General features: G+C 40.5%; 1 protein-coding gene across 4 annotated transcripts in view; it reads right to left on the minus strand.

The window, feature by feature from the left end:
* RYR2 (ryanodine receptor 2) overlaps window positions 1-16338 on the minus strand; it is a 406736-nt gene extending 390398 nt beyond the window's left edge. For all 4 annotated transcript variants that reach the window (XM_042470214.1, XM_042470205.1, XM_042470232.1 and 1 more), the window contains exon 1: window positions 16057-16338. In XM_042470214.1, the coding sequence (XP_042326148.1) occupies window positions 16057-16104 (48 nt within the window). In that variant the 5' untranslated portion in view covers window positions 16105-16338. The remainder of the gene's footprint in view (window positions 1-16056) is intronic.
* Between the last annotated feature and the right edge of the window lie 6067 nt (window positions 16339-22405).

The raw sequence follows: 22405 nt of genomic DNA on the forward strand, positions 1-22405 counted from the left end.
ATTATTATTATTATTATTATTATTATTATTATTATTATTATTATTATTATCTGGAATGTATAGCATATGACATTTCAGGGGGCTCCCAGAATAAGGAAAATATGGATGGGTGAACTATGTACATCCAAGATCATAAAAAAAGGAAGTGTTTTGTTCTCCAGGAAACTTGTAAGGGAAATATGACATCATTACATTATCATTGTTTTATTGTACTGCCTAGTCATTTACTTCCAGTCCTTTTAATGCAAAGGGAAGCTTCCCTTCTAACTGACTGTCAAGGAACTCATCAACAATAATGATTAAAATGGACTGCACCTTTATTAAAACAACAAAAATGCCTCCTAGTTACACTCAGCTCAAACTTAAAGACTCCAATATGTGTATAACAGACCAGTCTTACAGATGGTAGTTCAGATGTACAACTAAAGTCCAAAACACACTGCAGAAATCATCTCAAACTGGATTATTTCTCCAGTGTGTTTTGGACCTTAGTTTTGCATCCCATCCTGTGCTGTTTAAAAGGTCATTCAAATTCTCCAGTGAGGCTTTGGAGTGAAGGTGAAAGGGAGGACAGGATGCTTTCCTTCTGTGAATTTCCTTCCATAATCCAAGGCAAACTGTTTTATGTTAGATTGGAGATCAGAAGTTTTAGATCTCAAGTTTGATTTCATCTCCCTGTCCACAACAACTATATTGATAAAGTAGCAGTAAAAGGAAAACTGGCACTTTTTTGCAACACGCTCATTTAAAAATAGAACCATATTACTACTGATTAAAACTTAAAACTTAAAACAGCAACTTAATAGTCCAGAGCAAAATAAAACTTATATGCTTGAATATTGCTCATACATATAACTTCCTAAACCATACATATGAATTTTTAAAGAGTTTGCCTTGTAATCTCTTCTTGGAAAAAGTTGCATTACAGTGGTCATTTGGTATTTACTGGGGTTTGGTTCCAGGATCCCCTGTGGATATCAAAATCTGTGACTGCTCAAGACCCATTAAATACAATGGTATTGTGAAATGGCAGACCTTATATAAAATAGCAAAATTAAGACTCAGTTTTTGGAATTTGCCCCTCCTTTCTCATGGACTTATAGTCCGTGGTCCTGAATATTCCCGGGGGGTGACCTCCATTATTTTCAATGGAGCACACCCTCATGGTGCACACCCCACACACACTTGAGGGTATGCGCAGGCATACGCCCCATTCAAGTTTATGAGGCTTGAAGATTTGCAAGTCTCCATTTTTGCAGGGAGGTCAGGAATGGATCTCCCATGAAAACGGAGGGCTGACTGTATATGTATTAATATTTTGAAGCCATAGGTGGTTGAATTCATTGATAAATAATCAGTGTATATGGAGGGCTAACTGTACGGGCCATAAAGATTTACAGTACCATGGTGATCACATTTTCTATATTTGAATGTAAATATGGGTTATGAAAGACATGAAAATAATTCAGAATTGAGATCAGAAATCACCAGTGACTTTTCTACAGAGCATTGCAGCACCATGGACAGAAACTCTGTATAGTTATACTTAGATGTATTACACTGTAATAAATTTCTGGCTTCTGGGTATTTTTGTTTGTGTGTTTCTTTCTAAATGCATAGTATAAATTTAGTATAAACTTAGTATGGTTTTTTTCTGGTTCCTGGTTTTGCTTTGTTTATTTTCTAAATTTACACCCTGTAATTCCCCCCCTCCCCCAGGTAGTACTTCATCTGTGTTGGACAGCAATAGGCTTACTCGGAGTTTGAAAAATCATTTATGCTAATTAATTACACTAACGTTAATTTGTAAGCTAATAACTGCTAACAATGTTAGGTTTTTTTTAGCAGAATAAGAACTGAATCTATTGGGGAAACAAGTGTAACATTTAACAAGGCCTAACTGGTTAATCAGTTTGCCTGTTCATGAAATGGTGGAAGAGGAATAAGAAGCTAATGATGTAGGTCAAGTCCTGGTTCATGAGTCATTATGACAAGAGTTAAGAGCCAGTAAAATCAAGATAGGATGGAAAATATGAGAACAAACTAATATTAATACAAAGAGCTGGTGTAGTATAGTGGTTTGAGCACTAGAGTAGAATTAGGCAGATTAGGGTTTGATTCCCCATTCAGCCATGGAAAACCACTGGGTGACCTTGGGCAAGTCACACTCTGAGTCCCAGAAAACTTCACAATAGGGTTGCCATAGAGTCACCCTAATGGGGATGAGCTTGATATCAGACAGCAACTAAACATTAATACAAATGTTGAGCTCATTAACACACAAGGAAACAAATCAGACAATTTTCACTAATGTCCCAAGCTGTAGGCTTGCTAAAATTTGTTATTCAGAACAAGTCAAGGTGTGTACTGATCTGCAGAAACAATAATGTCAGTGGGATCTAAAACATTCAAATTCCAATTTTAGAGGATATATGATACAACTGTTCACTTAAACGCATTGAATGTTTAGAATGTTTTGAGTCTAACTTACTGTTGTGAACACTGCTATTGTAAACACTGTACTATACAGACTAACAAATACAATGTCTGAAAAAAAATAAGAATCTACATAAAGTAGATTTGAGTGTTTATACGGAGACCACAAATTATATACAAATAAAAGGTATCCTCCATTATGTGGACTTCCATATTATGGTTTTCCATTAATTTTATCTGCCTCTCCAAGATGTCATCTTCTTGTTCCTACAAGAAATGCCATTAAATAGGAAGGTCTGGTTTCTGGATATAGACATTCTCAAAAGCAGGCAATGCTTGTTCAGAGATAAACTGTTAGGTTGTGTTGGTGGTGTGAAAATGCACTCAAAAACCTGCTTTCAAAAAAGATGTATACTGCCGCGTAAACATTTTTAATCTATTCACAGAAACAGGCTGGGCTTATATCATTAGTTACCTTTTCTGTGTCATGCCCTTTTTCATTCAGACAGAGAAAGCAAAGAGGGTGAGTGTAAAAACATGAATAAATTATGTCATTCTATCTCTCATCTAACAAAATATCTGCGGTATACTACCAACAAAGGCTGTGCTAAATCATAAACAAAAAGGTTTATCGTGCAAACAAATAACAGCCATACCTCTACACCAAATACACACACACACACACACACACACACACACAAACACACTCCATCAAATCCTGAAGATTTACAAATTCTAACATGCAGCATTAACTGGATTACCATAAAGGATTATGGGTTTAGCAACAAAGATTCTTTAATCACTAATGTTTTCAAAGCAGGTAAATCTGTCACCAGTAAACAATGGCCACATTGCTAGGGAGTCTTGCTGCCCTCCCTAAAGCCTCAAAATGTTGGTTCTAGTTACTCTTTCTCTGAAGCACAATCCCAAACTTCACAACCAAAAAGCCTATTGTGATTTGCCAGTTCAAATTGTCAGACTTTTTTCTTTTTTTTGCATTTTGTTCTAATTCATGGTCTTAATTTTTTTTTTACCCATTCATAATCATATACAAGTATTCCTCCCAAATGATAAATCTGATGAAGTGTCTTCTAATTCATGAAGGTTTGTGCTCTAATAAATGTATCATCCTTTCTAGTGCCACAAACCTTTTCATAATGTTGAGGTTTCTGTGGAATGGCCAAGAAAAATATAAATAATAGTAAAGAATACCTTGAATCCCATTCTTGAGAAGGTGAGATATAAACTGAATTAATAAATAAAATGAATGAATAAAATATAAAGTGTAGGCTTGATCTAGACCTGTCCTGCATGTGGAGGAACCACACTTACCATAACATAGTTTTCATGGCAGTTTCCCAGCCTACGTACCACTGTACATGAAGGCACACAGTTCATAGCTCCTGTTCCTTGACCAAGCACAGAGGCCTACATATATGGGATAGGTATGCTGCAAGGGTGGGCAACTGTGGCCCTCTAGATGCCTTTGAGTTCAATTCCCATCAGCCCTAGCCTGCAGAGCCAGTGGTCAGAGATTATAGAAGTTGCTGTCCCATAATGGCAAGAGTTATCCATGCCTGGTAAGTACAAACAGAGGTCTCCTCTTTCCTCCGAAGTGTAAAAGGAGGAGGGAAGAAAATCTGTTGTATTGTATGCCACTGCTTTAAAGATTCCTGCATAAGCACTACACTCATTGTAACACTGGTGATAATGGTATTTTGCACATTATTTTTGTTTTTCCATCAGTTTTGTTGAAATATCCATCATATGTAGGTCAGATAACTTTTTAAAAAATCCTTTTGTATTCTTAATCATCACTCTGCAAAGTCTATTGTATATAGAAAATAAATATGAACAAATCACATTTGATGCATTATCACAGCACATTTGATGACATTTACTCAACAGTTTCCCCAGTTCCCATCAATACAAAACTCTGCAGTTATCATGTGGATGAAATGCGGTGAAACTGGACAGCCTAGGAAGATCAAAATTACACATCTGACTGTATAGCACGCACACAACAAGCTGACTTGAAATCTAACTTGACTTTAACTGTGACTTGAAGTCTAGCTTGGTTAAACCATGACAATGGTATAATACCTTGCTCATAGGATGGACTTTATAATGCTGACTTGATGATCTTGTGGTCATCATGAAGCTACTCTCTCTATCCATAGCAACACTTTGAATCTAAAATAAAGTTACTTTTACAGGGCACTAAAGAAGGATAAACATGAATAAATAAGTACAATGACATCCAAAATTCACTTTTATTACTTTTATTGTGTTACTTTTATTGGGCCACTAAAAATGTACAAAATATATGCTGCAAGTCTTGAAGCTCCACTGGCTTCTTCAGGCAAAAGTGCTAAAAATCATACAGGAGGGGAAAATATGATGATGTTTATTCACAGGCCTGCATTTTGCCAAGATGCTGTTGTTATAGGGCCCACATGGCTACCCATGGATATGTTTTCGTAACTAAATAATTTATTTACAGCAAAAAGAAAACAAACTGCCCTAATCATGGAAAAGGAATGAAAATCCACACTAGGTAGGAACCAGATATGTAACAGCAAAGATGTGAAAACACAAGAAACAAAGCCCATTCTGCAGCAGAAAAACCAACAGCCACATCAGTGTACAGCATTAAAATTGGACTTTAAATATGTATTTGTTAACCATTCCAGAAAAATAGACCAAATGAATATCCTTCCAAATGAAAAGTCATTATGTCAAGTAGACTCTTTAATGGGTGCAGCTGTTGAAATTATGCCAAAGTATTGCTATGCTGGGTGTAGTTATAACTGTCAAATTCACATGGGGAACTGCTTCCCCCACCAAAGATCACTCATTTTTTTCTTTCTTTTTTTTTTTAGTGCTCTCCAACCAAACTGTAACATCTGAAGTGGACTTCAATGAAAGGGGAAAACCCCAGTTTGAAACCCTCCCTTTGAAAGAATTAAAATATAGTAATTACTACAGTAGGAGAAACCTCAGTCTTCCCAGCAACTGTCTCCCTAGCTTGACAAATTTACAAATTTTCAAAATCTGTTACTAAAAAGCAACAACACAGAACTGGATTTATTTCTGAATAAATATATATATAAGATTATGTTTTAGATCAATCAACCTCAATTAAGTAGGAGTCCAAGAACTTTGACTTTTGTTGTTACAAATCTGTTGTATGACCTCTGTCTTGAAATTTGTTTCTCCACTTGTTAATGAATATGCTTTTGGTTTGCTTACAAATGTCTTTATATAGGTTAATCATAGAATCATGCTTCTGTATAATAAATCCTGATTAGAAAGGCCAAGGTATTCTTCTCTGTTTCCTAATCTTGAACTTTTTCTAGTCAATTGTCAAGGAGGAGGGAAGTTTAAGCAGATGTGGGTCAAATACATGCTAAGGATGTATAAAGCAAAAGAGAAAAGAACATTGTGCCTTGATTTCTGCATGGCTCCAACTCATTCTCAGTACAGAGGCCTTTGCTTTTCATTAGTACACCCTGCCAAGTGCTGAAGCAACAATTCTCCAAAGAGCCACTAGAATGAAACAAGGCTCTTTTGGTGGTAGCAGCACAAATCAAAAACCAGACAAACATATTGGCAGACTTCAACACACTGGCTGAAAATATATATTGGTAGATGGACTACTTAAAAAACAAAAAGGCATAAGTACCTATATGTAACAAACAGCCAGTTGTGAAAAAAATCTCAGTGCTACAGGGCAGCACAAAACTAGACAGAAAAATATAAACAAAAGGTTTCTGTTTAAATATATTCAGTCATTTAAATTGTCACAATGCTCAGTACCTTTATTCTTCAGTTAAAAATAATGCTGAATTGTATTTAAATATCACAAAAATGTCTTGCAGCTTTATTCACACACCCATACACAGTTGCCAAAATCAAATCCTTTATATTTTAAAAACTTATTGCATATAATTTCTATGGCATTTTATACTTGTGTTGTGAAACAAAATGTATTTATTCCTTGAAAAAAAAATCCTACATTTCAAGCTTTGCAGCACCTGTGAATTTTAACTAAAAGATCTGCACATTATTTGGTTATACAGAACAGTTCAATACTATCCAACCAGTATTGCAGCACAGTGCAATGGCTGTTGCTATTAGATTCAAATAAATAGATGCAGAACCAACAGAAAATAACTAATTCTGCTGGAAGCCAGTATAGCAGGTTGTAAGCTGAGGAAAAGAAGAGAAGAGCTATCCCTTGACCTCTGCTGATATCAGCTGCCTTAGGCCTTTCAACTGTCACATCTCGACAGACTCCTATTCCTTCTTCTATGTCATGTCTTAAATTTACAATGTAAGCCTGAAGGCATAGGTTATCCTACTGCTTACTTTGTTAGCTCCACTTTTTCACTAACATGTGGAGAATAAATACCTCAAATAAATAGTTATTATAAACCATTAAAATTGTTTCCTCCCAGCACAATGTGCTTTAACTGTCATATAACAGATGATGGCAAGAAACTAAGTAAAACAAATTCCCCCCTCCTCTCATTTTCTTTCTGGAAATATATCTGAAAGACCAGATTTTCACTTATATGCACATTTGTAAGTTGTTAAGAGACCTGGTGAAAGCATACTGTATCATGCAAGGCCACTGACTGTTCAGTTTCAATTCCCTCTCTGGAAGCTGCTCAGCTCCCTACTCCTGAATACCTCTGGTTGTAAAATCAATTATCTTTATCTTCTCTTGCATGTTGGGGAGGTAAGACGGACCTAATGCCATTCAGGGAAGCCAAGAGTTCTCTTTCACCTGAAATATCCTTCCTCTCTTTATCCATAAGTCTAAACTGTATGTATCCATGACATAAGCATTATCAGAAATATAAGTGGGAATAGCACTACTTCTGTGGAATACAGTGGCTTTGCAGCTTATCCTGCCTTGGAACTAGAAGTACAGACACACTGATTCAGGGCTACCATCTGGTCATCAGCCATAGCTCCAACTGTGATAATATCATCATATCATGCAATATGCCTAGCGCTGGGTATGAAAAAGGAGTGAGTACAATTTATTTATTCACTAAAGATTTACCAAGCCACAAAACACAGTGACATCATATACAAGACTACCACAGGATTGCACAATCTGAGGCTGGCTTAAATATTTTTTGGTATTTCTCAATTTCTCGGCAAAATACATTGGACATTTAAGGCAACTCTTTCAAAGACAGAATTTGTTTGTTTGTTTTTAAAAAAACAACAACTGGATTTCAGGGACAAGTCCAGTTCATATTTTAGTACTATGAGTCTGTCACACAGAAATGCTGTTAGTTCTGACATTCATCATCATCATCATCATCATCATCATCTGAACTTGTCTATAAGTTTCTTTGGCTCAAAACGATCAACTTTGTCGCAAGATCAGGGTACTGTTGACTGATAGCTAACACTCTACCTACTTCCTTAAACACTCAAGATGCTCCTACGGCAGACAGCACCCCACTGGATCCAAATTATCTTCCAACTAGGCTGGAATGACTGCCAGTTGAAATTCCGTCTTCACCTGGCCCATGAACTAAAGATGTAACATGAACAAGTGGTTTGTCAAATAGGAAAGGCCATTCTACATCTGCCAAAGTGTAAGTGAACCCCATTTGCTTCAAATTAAGAAAGTTTTCTTATAATCGAAGATAGATAGAAACTAAAAGCAAAGGGAAAATCTCATGAGCTCATGACATAAAAACAATTTAAATCAAAATAACCTAAGCGGGACAACATTTAATAATATTCTACACTTAGGAAGAATGCATGGCTCAAATGTGATATCTACCATTATGTCTGAATTGAAATAGTGGGGAATCGTCTTCCATAAGGAATAGTGTGCCCCCAAATAGCCAAATCCTAATACACAGTAGGCCAAATGAGGCCTGTAAACTGGAACTCCCCTTCCTCCTCTATAGTGTTGGTGATTTGTTTAAAGGCCTCTTCCGCTTACCCCCATACCAGTATGAAAAAAATAAACCTTAACTCCAAAGTCCAGTACCACCCTAGTCATAACTCACTAGGGAAAATCTGCAACACAGTGATAATTACCCACAAAACAGGTAAATCACTATTTAAATATCACACCTTTTTTCCAATCATGGAACTCAAGATGGTTTTCTTGGTGGTGGTGTTGTGTATCTTCAAATCATTTCTGACTACAAATTGTTAAAACCAGTACAGATTAAAAGCATAGGTATGTTAGATATAAATATGTTATTTTTTTAAACAATTAAACCATTGATAGAATTAAAACCATTTAAAATTTATTAAAAGAGAAATTTTACAAATCAACCAAGGAGCACAGCATGCCATTAAAATCCCAACACAGTCAATTTCTAAAAGCCCAATTCTTGCCATTGGAAGAATAAAAAGAGAACTCTCCTAGCCTCCATAAGGGAGGGAGTTCCAAAGTCCAGGAGCAGCCACCAAGAAGGCCCTTTCCCTTGTTCTGACTAAACGACCCCAAGAAGTTAGTGGGACAAAGAGAAGACCCTTTCCTGAAGATCTTAGCGCTCAAACAGGCTCACATAGAACTATTGAGACAATTACCTACAAAGATGTTGTTAAACATGCTGAGAGATGGTGTGTGATGCAATTAGATGACCAACTAAAGTCTAAGCAGCACATGCTCCACTAAATTTTACTTGAGTACTTTTTATGGTTTTTTAATTGTTTGTACACCACTTTGATCTGCGGAAAAGTGATATATAAATAATAAAATTTTATTATTATTATTATTATTATTATACACACATACACACACAATATCTTTCTTAACCACACTACCTCCAGTTTCTACCCATTTCAGCTATTTGGGGACACATGTCTTTGCCATTTTGACAACAGGTATATTACACCAAATATATAAGTTTACTGAATAAAAGTATCCACTTCTCAGCAAAACTTTTGAGCCTCTGCTAATTCTAAGGATAAATGCAACTATAAAGGTGTTTTTTGAAACTTGGGTCTTTTACACAAACCCATAAACTGCCATTTTAAAACTGACTGAATAAGGCCATCCCCATCTCTGAGGTACTGACATGCATATTTATTATCCTGTTCTACTGGCTAAATAGGGCATGTTGAATAGTGTATACCAAGGGACAAAAACAAGAAGCATCTTCTTTTTGAACCTACTTTAAAATCAATTCATTGATGGACGTAACTCAGACCTTTGGATTATATTCAGATATTTAAACTTGATTAAAAGTCAAATAATTTGATTCAACTTTCACATAACTGGAATGAAATGCAAAGATAGGGGCAAATGGTTCTAAACGAAATTGAGTCGCAAGAAATTCAAGATGGAATTCCGGGTTTGGAGAGTTATGACAATGTTCCAGAAGAAGACTTAACTATATTTGAATAAATATAGATTGTTGTACCATACTTAATAAAAATAAGATATCCCCTGAAAATAAGGCATAGTGTGTCTTCTTGAGAAAAATTAAATATAAGATGGTGTCTTATTTTCAGGGAAACACAGTATATAAAAACAAATCTGTGGATGCCACAAAGCCAGATTACTGACTGGAGCTAGTTATAGGGAGCATACAACTCCCCTTTTACAACAGCTCTACTGAGTACTAGTCCGTTTCTGGTCACTATTCAAAATGCTTACGATTCAGGAAGCCCTATGGGGCTTGATTTCAAATTATCTGAAGGACCATATTCTCACATGTGGAGAGATCTTGTAGCACCTTTGAGATTCACTGAGAATCTAACACAGCTATATCTTCATATTTTCACATATGAGCCTGCTCATGAGATCTTTAGGGAAGTCCTTCTCTCTGTTCTAACACCCTCATGGACATGTCTGGTGGTATCATGGGAAAAGTTTTCTCAGTGAATGCTCCCAGGCTCTATGAAATTTTATCTGTATCCATTTTAATTTTAACTTCTCAGGGTAGGAGAAAAAGTGATATATGCGACGATGATGATGATGATGATGATGATGATGATGATGATGATGATGATGATGCCTGGAAAACCCACAGTACATTGCTGTTATTATTACTATCATGGAAAATCCACATCACTAATATGATGATTACCTCATTAGGTCATAGCACTGAGATGTGGCTTAATATCATGGCTACATACAGCCAATGTCTAATCTTTTTATATCTACTGAACAAGGCTTTTCTTCAAAAAAAAAAAAAAGATAAATAAATTTTAGACACTAAAAATTTAAGCAATTACCAAACAAAATCAAAAATTAAATCAGTGATGCAACCATGGCAATGTAAAATTAACAACGTATCTAAGTGATTCTTAGCTATTTACAAAACTGAAGAGGATAGAAGTAACATAAAAACAAAACAGGAGGTGGTGGGTAAGCAGAATTAAAAATTCAAGAGTTCTGGTGAAAGCAAAGTTCTATCCATGGTGACACAAATGATGACATAAAGAAGATTGAGCAGTTTTTATCTCTTACTAAGTACATTCAAAACATTTGGGTATTCTGTAAGGTATATTCTGAGTAGACAATATAAAATGCATTTAGTACAGTTCATTTCATATGCTTTCACTTCTTACACTGCAATGGAAAAGGTATATCAAGTCATGTGAATTGTGGTGCTGAAGGAAGGGGGGTGTTGCTGTTTGTTCATGGAATTAGGAAAGAGAAACAATTATTAAAATATAATAACAATTCCATTATGTCTCTACTGTTAAATTAGCACTTCTGAGCCAGGTCTCACAAATGGCCTAATATCATACAAAAACTAAGCTAAAAACCTTCATTTTGCTCTCAGTTCTCTTTAGGTTAAAATGCTTAAGAGAAGAACAAAAAGCTAGGTAAAGATATTCCATTTAAATTAATCGCTTGCTTGTCCCTTAGTCAGTGTGCATATGGCACACTATGAACACTAAGGAAAGGGGGTGTTTCTGGCTAATTCTTAGACAGTAGCCATTATGTCTTCTTACAGATCACATCAAACCACAGTGAGAATATTTATTAGCAACAATATAATAAACTGTGTAGTTTCACATTCTGCATCATCACTGCTACCTAGGATGGTAAAAGAGCAAGAAAAAAGTAAAACAAAATAAAGATGGTGAACTATCTAAAGACACAACATAAATCCCTTTGTGAGGTTGGATTTAAAACCAGAATCATCCACTGTAACTACTCTGAAGGTTACAAAAAGTACATCTGAAGTACTGTAGATGGTACCTGGGTTTTTAAAAAAAAAATACTATTATACAACAGCACCTACATCATAAACAAATATGCTTATGCCATTGCAGTGCTCACAGTACGTGCCATTTTTAAAAAATTCTACACAGCAATGGGACACAAGATACCTTACTGTTGTGATACAGTCAGAAAAATGCATGCGACACACAAATGGCTGGCAAGATTAAAGGAAGGAAAGAAAGTAATAATCAGGAGGGGGCCTCCTTGCTTTTTGGGGCTCGCTTTTCACCCAGCTCTGACAGAATCCTACATGAAAATCTTCCCATTTTTATAATTTGCCCCATTCAAGGTCGCTAATGTTACCAATGAGACATTCTGATGGTTTTAAAAAGATAATCCCCAGCTGGGATTTCCAGATCTTTACTTCCAGCCCCAAATACATAACCAGAAGAGTGGCTTTACGTAATGCGCTTTTGCTGTTGAGTGCCGTAGCTCAAACATTACTTTATATGTCCAGAGACATTAGCATGCATGTTACCACTTTTTCCTATCAAGTATTCAGATAACATCACCTCATGATTTCACTTATGTTTAACCTGCAGTAAGCCTGTAATTGCATAAGCCTTCCCGAATAGTTGGGGCAACTGGAACAGGCGGTAAGAAGAAAACCTCGCCTATGTAAATCTTTTGGTAGCTTTAAGATTACTGGAGTCTAAGCAAGTATTTCGAAAGCAAGCCTATTTAAGACAGGAAAAGTTTCTAGTTTTATCATTGTTCTTTCAAAATTGCATAAGAGCTGTATCCTAATCAATAGGTTATATTTCTGAAGCATCAACAAGCATTTATGGAGCAGGTAAGCATGAGGTCGCCATAAATCGACAGGCAACCTGAAGGCACACACACACAAGCACCATATGGAGAAAACAACAGGACTAGAAAATGATCCAAAGCAGCCTCTCTGGCAACTTCAAAATCCTGAGATAGAACAAAACCAGCATAAAAGCACTAGAACTGAGTGTTGTTCCTTTTTTCGATCACTTTCACAAGCACTTCCTGCAACCCACTGTTTTCACTACAGATCCCATTACATAATAATAATAATAATAATAATAATAATAATAATAATAATAATAATCCAAGCGTAATATTACACAGTTCCCAAAACCTGTAAACATCTAGCATGGAATTGAACCCATAACCCAAAACATACAACCAAACACATTTGTAAAACTCTATTAGGGCTGTGCCCATTCTTTATTTTAAACACAATTTAGGACAGCTTAATAAGAACAGATATATAAGAGCCATGAATGACCTTCCAGATATTAAGAGATATTAGGACCCATGCTCCAGAATGGCCAGTAGCTCCAGTCCTAACACAGGACTTAGGAAAGCAATGGTGCAGCAGTTGAAAATGTCTTCATTTTAGGAAGAGGGATTGTTTCTCCTCAGCATCTCACTGTGGCTGCAATCCTGAACACAATGAAGTCTCAGTGAACTCAATAGGAATTGCTTCTGAACAGAAATGTGTATGATTGCATGGTAAGACTGGTTCAGAGAGAAAAAAGCTTAAGTGTTTTTGCCAGAAGAGAAAATGTACTTTCTGCATCCGCACTGTAGAAATAACCCAGTTTGACCCCACTTTAAGTGCCATGGCTCAAGGCTATGGAATTCTGAGAATGGTCATTTGTTGCGGCACAAATGACCATTCCCAGAATTCCATAGCCTTGAGCCATGGCACTTAAAGCGGTGTCATACTGGATTATTTCTGCAGTGCGGATGCAGCCACTCTTGCAGCCTTTTGGCTGAGCAATGCTGCTTGGTGAAATATCTGCAGTACACAGAGGCTGGTCTGAAGGCGAGAGGGACCGTTGGAGGGAAGGGGGGCTGCCAATGACTCGGAGTCCAAATAACATGAACTAACCTGTCCCTGGTCACCTACTAGCAATAAACTGGGGCATGATTCATGACACCAATAAAGAGAAGGGAAGGAGAAGAGGGAAAGAGGCATCGACCCATTCTAGCTTCACTGCACAAGAGGCACGCTGGAGGAAACCATCCTGATGCCCTTTGGAGTGACCAGGCATGTCCTCTTTTCCCTAGACCAGGTCCTCCATTTCCACCTTCCATCCAGGAGGAATGCCAAAAGGTCCTCCATTTTGAACAAGAGGAAGAAGCCTGGTATGCACATCTCTAGGGGGGTGTTTGTTTGGCTTTCATGAGACCACTGTCCTCCACTGTTGTTGGTTTCAAACCATGATATTTTATGGGCACAGTTTCAAGAACGTATTGCATGAGTGCATGTTCGTGGTTGTGTTGCATTTTAACTGGTAGTTTTGTGTTCTTTCTTTCTTTCTTTCTTTCTTTCTGTCATTGTGTTTTGTATTTTTAACATGTTGGGTACCCTGCCGGGAGCCTTGAGGATAGGCAGGAAAGAAATGTAATAATAATCACAATTTATTTTGCAGTGCCTTGTTCTCCTTTGGGTCCCCTGCCTCCAGCCTTGAGGAGAGGCTGGAAGGAAATATAACAATACTATAGAACAATAATAACAGCAATAATAGTAATAATAATTCTTTCCAGCCTGTCCTGAAGACTCGAGGCAGGGTACCCAAAGCAGAACAAGGCACTGCAAAATAAATTGTTGTTGTTGTTGTTATTTGGCAGTGCCTTGTTCTCCTTGGGGGCATTGCCTTGCTAGCCCAGCCACTGTCCCTCATGGCCAGCCTGAGGTGATGGGCGCCTTCCCGCCTTTCCCTCAGCTTTTAGGGCACCGGGTGGCCCTTCTGTGGGTTTCGCAGAGGCTCCCCTCTTTCCATTCCAGACTCCCACAGAAAAGCCTCATGTCTCCCCCTCCTGCTCATCCCCCAAACCTCCCTCCCTTCCCCTCCTGAGCCCCCTAAAAGCCAAGGGGGGAGTGGGGTCTCCAGACGAGGCAAACTCCTCGCTAAAGCCCCCTCTCCCTCCTCCTTCTTCGGGATTCCTGTCACGCAGAGCTCCTTGTCTCACAAACACACCGCGTCTGTCGGTGGCTTCCTCCCGGACCAAGGCGACCAGGCACGTCCTCCATTCCCAAACACCTCCTGCCTTTCCACTTCCTTCTCTCCAGGAGGACTTCCCAAAATGTCCTCCATTTTGAGCATCACTCCAGAAGCATGACATTTCCATTTTCTAGGGAGTGTTGTGAGCTTTTTCTTTTCCTAACATCCTCCATTCTGGAAGGTCCTCCATTTTACTGTGCCTTGAGGTTAGAGGACGTCTGGTCCTCCCTGAGGCAACGTGACCAGACACGTCCTCTTTTCCCTGGAGACGTCCTCCATTCCCACTTTCTTCTGTCCAGGAGGGATTCTCAAATTTTGAGCATCACTCCAGAAGCAGGACATTTACATTTTCTAGGAGGGCTGTGAGATTATTATTATTATTATTATTATTATTATTATTATTATTTTCTAATATCCTCCATTTTTTTCCTGGAAGGTCCTCCATTTTACACACAGCCTTGTTCTCCTTTGGGCTTAGGGCACCTGGTCCTCCTTTCTCAGGACACGTCCTCCATTTCTATTTTCATCGGTCCAGGAGGGATCCCCAAAGCGTGCTCCATTTTGAGCATCACTCCAGAAGCATGGCATTTACATTTTCTGAGCTGTTTATTTGGTCAGGTCCTGGAAAAGGAGGACACGTCTGGTCACTCTGTGCAGGATGACCAGATGTCCTCGCCGCCGAGGAGGACAAGGCAAGATGTAGGGGAAAATACTGGACATTGCCAAATGAGGAATGGGAAATGCCATGCTTCTTAGCCCTGCTCCAAATGGAGGGGCATTGGAGGGATCCCTCCTGGAGAGAAATGGAGGACGAGTCTGGTCACCCTGTGCAGGTGTCATCATCGCAAGGGACGACAACCCCCCCTCTCATAAATGTAGGACATTCGAGGAAAATGTAGGACACGACACCCTAGAGAAGCTGAAAATACTGCTGCTGGAAACGTAAATGTCGTGCTTTTGAGTCCTGCTTCAAATGGAGAGGATTTGGGAATCCCTCTTGGGCAGAAGAGGGCTGAAATGGAGGACATGTCCTGGGAAAACACTCCTGGAAAAGAGAAATGTCATGCTTCTGAGCCCTGCTCCAGACAAAAAGGTGCAAATGCAGGATGTGTCTGGTGGCCCTGGGCAGGGTGACCAGATGTCCTCCTCACAAGCCCCCCTTTCCCATAAATGTAGGACATTCAAGAAAAAATGTAGGACACGACAATCTAGAAAAGCTGGAAACACTCTTGGAAATGCAAATGCCATGCTTCTGAGCCCTGCTCCACAGGAGGGCATTTGGGACTCTTTCCTGGGCAGAAGAGGGCTGAAATGGAGGACGTGTCCTAGGGAAAAGGAGGACGTGTCTGCCCCCCCCCCCCCCCCCCCCCCCCCCCCCCCCCCCCCCCCCGAGAGGCGAGAGGGGCTTACAGTCCTGAGGAACTGTATCTCGTCCTCGCCGTCGCCCATCTCGGCCATGGCTCCTGGCCCTCCGCTTGCCTCCTCCTCCGCTGCTTCTGCTGCTGCTGCTGCTGCTCCTCCTGGGCTGCCTTGGGGAGGGAGTCCGGCTGGCAGGCAGGTGGAGAGGAGGAGGAGGAGGAGGCTGCTCCTGCCAGGGATGCTCCCCCAGCTGGCTCTTCTGAGGGAAGGGAAGGGGGAGCCTCCCAGAGCCGGGTCGCTCCTTCTCTGCACCAAAAGGGCACCTCAGCCCAGTTCCTGCAAGAGCATTGGGGATGGGGGGGGGGAGCTGCGATGAACAGAGGAGGAAGAGGAGGAGGAGGAGCCCTTCCTCCTCGGCTCCCCCGCTACTGCAGGTGATCTGCAGCCGGCTCCCTCTGCAAAGCCAAGCCGGACAGGAGGAGGCGCAGCGCCACTCTCTGGCTGCAGGCGCAGGAGGGCTTTGGGGGATCTCTTCCCTTCCTCCTTGCTTGCCAGGGCGAGGCATGGAGGAGGAGGAGAGGACCAGCAGGTTCATGGGTGGAGGGAGGACACGTCCTCCTTTCCCAGGACACATCCCCAGCCCCCCTTCTTCTGTCCTACAGCCCCCCCCCTTTGGAGCAGGACTAAGAAGCATGGCATTTACAATGTGAAGACGAGGCTTTCATGGCCAGCATCATATTTTTGTGGGGTGTTGGGGCTATGTACAGGGACGTAGCCAGGTTTTAGGAAGGGGGGGCAGACTAAGTGCCACCATTATAATGGGGCTTGGGCGTGGCGGTGCAGCAGCACGCACCATCATTTTTCTAAGGAAGGGGGTCCAGGACCCCAAGAACCCCCCCCCCTGGCTACGTCCCTGCTATGTGGCCACATTCTGGAAGAGTTTGTTCCTGACATTTCGCCAGCATCTATCGCTGTCATCTTCAGAAAATGCTGGCATGGGAGTGAGTGGGGTATAAGTATATACAGTATTGTGTGACTCTAGGCTGGGAGGAATGATCATAGAATCATAGAGTTGGAAGAGACCCCAAGGGCCATCTAGTCCAACCCCATCAAATCATACCCAACAGACAGCCATCATCCAGCCTCTGTTTAAAGACCTCTAAGGAAGGAGACTCCACTACACTCTGAGGGAGTTTGTTCCACTGTCGGACAGCCCTTACTGTCAGGAAGTTCCTCCTAATGTTGAAGTGGAATCTCTTTTCCTGTAGCTTGCATCCATTGTTCCATGTCCTGTTCTCTGGAGCAGCTGAAAACAACCTTGTTCCCTCCTCAATATGACATCCCTTCAAATATTTAAACAGGACTATCATTAACCTTCTCTTCTCCAGGCTAAAAACACCTAGCTCCCGAAGTCATTCTTCATAGGACATGGTTTCCAGACCCTTCACCATTTTAGTCACCCTCCTTTGGACAAACTCCAGTTTCTCAATGCCCTTTTTGAATTGTGGTGTCCAGAACTGGAGACAGAACTAAAGCAGAATTCAGTGGCACTATTACTTCCCTTGATCTAGACAGTATACCGCTATTGATGCAGCCTAAAATTGATTTCCATGTTCCACTGCACCCCTACCTTCTCAGCAACAGCAGATGATCTGTGAATGCTTGGTTAGACATGGGTGTCAGCTTCTTAGTAAAAACAGTTTAATAAAAAAAATTGGAAAAGAGGGGGGAGGTTTCATCACATTCTAAGACGTGTGCTACATTATGGTATAGATACAAGACTCTCTCTAGGTGGTGGCTTAAGCCACAATAATAATAATAATAATAATAATAATAATAATAATAATAATAATAATTTATTTATATACCGCTTTTCTATAAATCAAAGCGGTTAACAACATATACATATACAATATAAAAAACCATCAAAATACAAAACATCATAAACACAAATTACAGCAATAAAACCACATCTCATGCCAGCTCAACAATGCTGACGAGGGGGAGAGCACATCAGGAGTCAGGAGTCAGGGGTATGCCTGCTCGAAAAGGTGTGTTTTTAACCCCTTCTTAAATTGGTTCAGTGAGGTGGCCGAGCGGAGCTCGTCAGGAAGCAAGTTCCAGAGGTTGGGGGCCGAGGTAGAGAAGGCCCTCCTGGTGGTAGTAACTAATCTGACCTCCGGAACGCTTAATAGTTGCTTCCCGGTTGATCTGAGTGTGCGGGGCGGATTGTACGGAGAGAGGCGGTCCTCCAAGTACCCTGGGCCCAAGTCATTTAGGGCTTTATAGGTAATAACCAACACCTTGTATTGCGCCCGGAAGCGAATAGGCAGCCAGTGAAGGTCTTTAAGGACCGGTGTTATGTGACTGGTCCTAGGTGTATTAGTGACCAGTCTTGCCGCCATATTCTGCATCAATTGCAGCTTCCGGGTATGGTACGAGGGTTGCCCCATGTAGAGCGCATTGCAGAAATCCAAACGAGAGGTTACCAGAGCGTGTACTACCGTTTCAAGGTCCCCCTGGCCCAGGTAGGGACGCAGCTGGCGTATCAGCCTAAGCTGATAACAGGTGCTCCTGACCGTCGCATCCACCTGAGATGTAAGATGGAGCGACGAATCAAGGAGCACCCCCAGACTGCGTACTGAGTCCTTCACGGGAAGCGTGATCCCGTTTAGAACAGGTGGAATCACTGCCATCCCTGGGCCAGGGGAACCTATCACGAGTACTTCCGCTTTCTCTGGATTCAGTCTGAGTCTGTTTTCCCTCATGTGCTGTATCTTCTATATAAGCCTGCCCATACTCTAAGATCTGCAGGGGAAGGTTCTCTCTTGGTCCCACCACCATCCTAGGCACATCTGGTGAGGACATGAGAAAAATCCTTCTCAATGACTTCTCCCAAGTTATGGAAGTCTCTCTTTCCCAGGAAGTCTGGTTGGCCTGTCCCTCCTGTCTTTCCACTAGCTAGTAAAGACCTTTTCATTTAAGAATGGTTTTAGGTTTTAGTGTATGCAGCAGTTAAATGTTTTAATGGGGGAATGTAATGTTTTATTTTATTATTTTTAAACGTTTTTTAAAGCTGTTTTTAATTCTGTGGTTTTTTTTAAATATAAAAAATTGGGGTGTTTTTTTTACTTTTATATTAACAGTTTTTAAACTGTATTGTGCTTTTAAAATGTACATGTGGGCAGAGCCTGTGGCCTGGGGATAGGGAGACTTCCCTGAGTTTCCATGACGTGAGCCCAGCATTGATGTAGCAAAAAATTAACAAAACTTTAATGAGATAGTAATCTCACTCCACCAAGCAAAACGGTACAGAACCATGACTGGGCCCGAATTGCATCATTGGGCCACTCAGTTCTCATTCTTCAGGGTATATCACTGCTGGGTTCCTTGGCCTAGCCCTTCCCCTTCTCTCGATCCTATCCTATTTGAAAGCTTTCTCAGCATACTCTAACTCTGCTTTCTCTCTTTCTGCCGGATGCGGACCATGCTCCCAACACTCTCCATTCATGTCCCACCAGGTCCCTTTGAGGTTGGGATGGCTATCCGTCCAAACCCAGGGTTGCAGGGCTTGCCACCAAGGACCCCTTCCCAGCAACGGTACACTAGGTGTACTGCTTGGTGGAGCCCTACTCACAGACACCCATAAGAAGCCTGGAGGCTAATTGGACAGCCCGACCGGAGAGGAGTCCTGGTTACCTGCTCTTTTGCTCTCCCTACCACCTTGCCATGCTCCCTTCTTCCACATAGTCTCCTCCTCAACACCTCACCCTCATTCCTTATATCGCCTCCTGGATCCTCCTTCTCCTTCGTGGGTGTGGTCGTGTCGCCCGCTTGTGCTTCTACCTGTGCCTGTCTTCCTCCTCTCCCTTCTTCTGCCTGCCCCTCATCTTCTGGGTCCTTCCTCCTGTCTACCTCCTCTCTCACCCACTCAACCCGAACCTCCTTCTCCAATCTTCTACAGTATGCTGCCTCGGATCCTATGTTGGAAGAAAGATGGGATATAAAAGAAATAAATACATGCAAGCATTTCAAGAGTTATCAACCATAGCAATAAAATACTAAATACCCTGATGTATCTTGTGATGTACATTTCTCTAAATGTTGACAGACCCCCTCATGTGTAGCACTGTGGCCTGCTAGTATAAAGATCTCCCAATTACCTTACTTGACTAATTACTAAGTAGCCATCTCCTAATGTCAGACCCTTCCTGGCTCTGAAACAGCTTGTAGGTTTGCAATGCAGGATAATGGCAAGGCTTAAAGCCACTAACAACAATTACCGCAAACTTTAATGTATTGTGTGATGACAAGAGGAAGAGTCTTCCTATCCACTAGTGTCCATTGTCTGATAATATATTGTGTTGGGGATGCTTTATCTTGCAAAATGAGCCTTCGGTTTATAAGTGACTTTTTCATTCCTACTGTTTGAGAGGTTATTAGCCTGGAGTAATAATCACCTATAAGCAAATAGTCATTCTTCTTGAAAGTAGACTGTCTTTTGTTGATTTTCTCCATCTTCTGTCAGAGTAAAGTTGTAGGTTCATTACTGGTCAATGAACCCACTTTCTAGTCCTCCTAATACTGTTAGTGCCCATCTGTGATGCATGCATTTTGTTGATTAAAGACAGTGGAAAGGTTGTTCTATGATTTCACAAATCAGCTCAGTACTGCACAATGAGCTCATATTTGATTAAAACTTGTCATCTGGATGGCACAAGACTCTTGTCTTCAGGCCATCTTCTCAGAACTTATTCTATAACTGCCTAAAGATGGATACCTTGTTCAGTGGTCTCCTTAATCTCATGGGGATTAGATTGGGAGGTAATGAACCTCATTGATGGATTCACTGTCTGAGTTCCCTTCTCCAGATTTGTGGCTGTTAGGTGTATACATTCTACTAAGAGTATCTGATAACACTAGTAATTGATCAGAGTGGTGGTTAATCTCTACAGCATACCCACTATAGACGCATTAGCCTACACTGTAATCTCTTTGGAGCACTCAGAAGAGAAGTTGTTGTTATTGCCTCGAGTGGTTTGTGGTTGGATAGTATACCCACTGCCTGACTGTAGGTATATTAATGGAATCACTCTACAAAAGACCAAAAAAAAGTACTGCTAGCTCTTTATCTATGCATAACACCCTTGAATCTCTGAAAGCACACTCCCTGCATAAGAAATTTTGTGATTCTATAAAACATAAATAGGCAACTTTGGCAGGAACCAGTTTTTGGCCCCTACATCTCTGCAGCAGGCTGCAGCTCCTAATTTTCAGGCGTGGAAGCAACTGGAGGTCTATTTCCAGTTTTCACTTCTGAATGTTTTTTCCCCCAGGGATATTTTGGGTTCAAAATTTATGTTTCTGTGGATGGGATTGGGAGGTAGGGATGTTCAAAGAGGACATACTACTCCAGGTGATGCGGGTGAGCTGCTTGAGAGCGTGTTTTTGTCTGAAAATGTATTTTTACATTTGGGGTACTGGGGACTATAAAAAGGGTTTGTGGCCCATATGCAACCCATATACTGGCCTTGTCACCCCCATTATAAAAGGATTATGCACAGGATATTTTTCAGATGCATCACTTTGACCTGTTTGTTTTTTTCTTGGCAAATGGTATTGCAAGACTGGTGCATTGGTAATAATTTCTTTTCCCAAATTGGAAAGATTTATGATATGTTACATTCCATTCAACATCCACTCTAGTAAATTGCAGCTATGGACAAACCATCTGTCTATAGACAAGCTACGGACAAATGAGGAGAGAACTTGAGCAGAAATTAATGATTCCATTGCAGGTTTGCATCCCTTTTATATCTAATTGGAGCTGACACCTGTTGGATTGCTTCAGTCTTTCTGGTGTATACTTTCACTGCTTCTGTTGTTAATACATGCCCCTTACATTTTACCTTTTCCTGTTTCAGTCACGTGTTTTCTGTGTTCAATTTAATTGGTTTTTTAAAATAAAAAAACCTCTGAATTGCTGTAGAAAAACCTTTAATTTCTTGTTAAGGTCCTGCTCAATTTCCCTATGAACACATTTCTTGTCTACTGTGAAAATATCATCTGCTGTTACTTTCACTCCAAGAAACCTTCTGGTGTGTAGGATAATCTCGGAAACACCTTTAGAGCTTGATTGAATCCCAGTGATATACAAAGCTATCTGAATTGACCAAAAGTGTTACAAAGGCTATAAGCATATTGGAACCTTCATCCAACCACTGATGTCAAAATCCATTCTTCAGAGACTACAAAGATTCTAGCTTTTAAAAGTCTTGTATGTGGTACAGTACACCAGCGTCATATGTGGGTGCACTATACACGGGTTTGAGCATATGCTCAAACCTGCCAGAGAGCCGCATGGTGTGAAAGGGGTGGCACGTCCCATTCACTTGAATTG

This window comes from Sceloporus undulatus, chromosome 1, assembly GCF_019175285.1.
Source record: "Sceloporus undulatus isolate JIND9_A2432 ecotype Alabama chromosome 1, SceUnd_v1.1, whole genome shotgun sequence".
NCBI lineage: Eukaryota > Metazoa > Chordata > Lepidosauria > Squamata > Phrynosomatidae > Sceloporus > Sceloporus undulatus.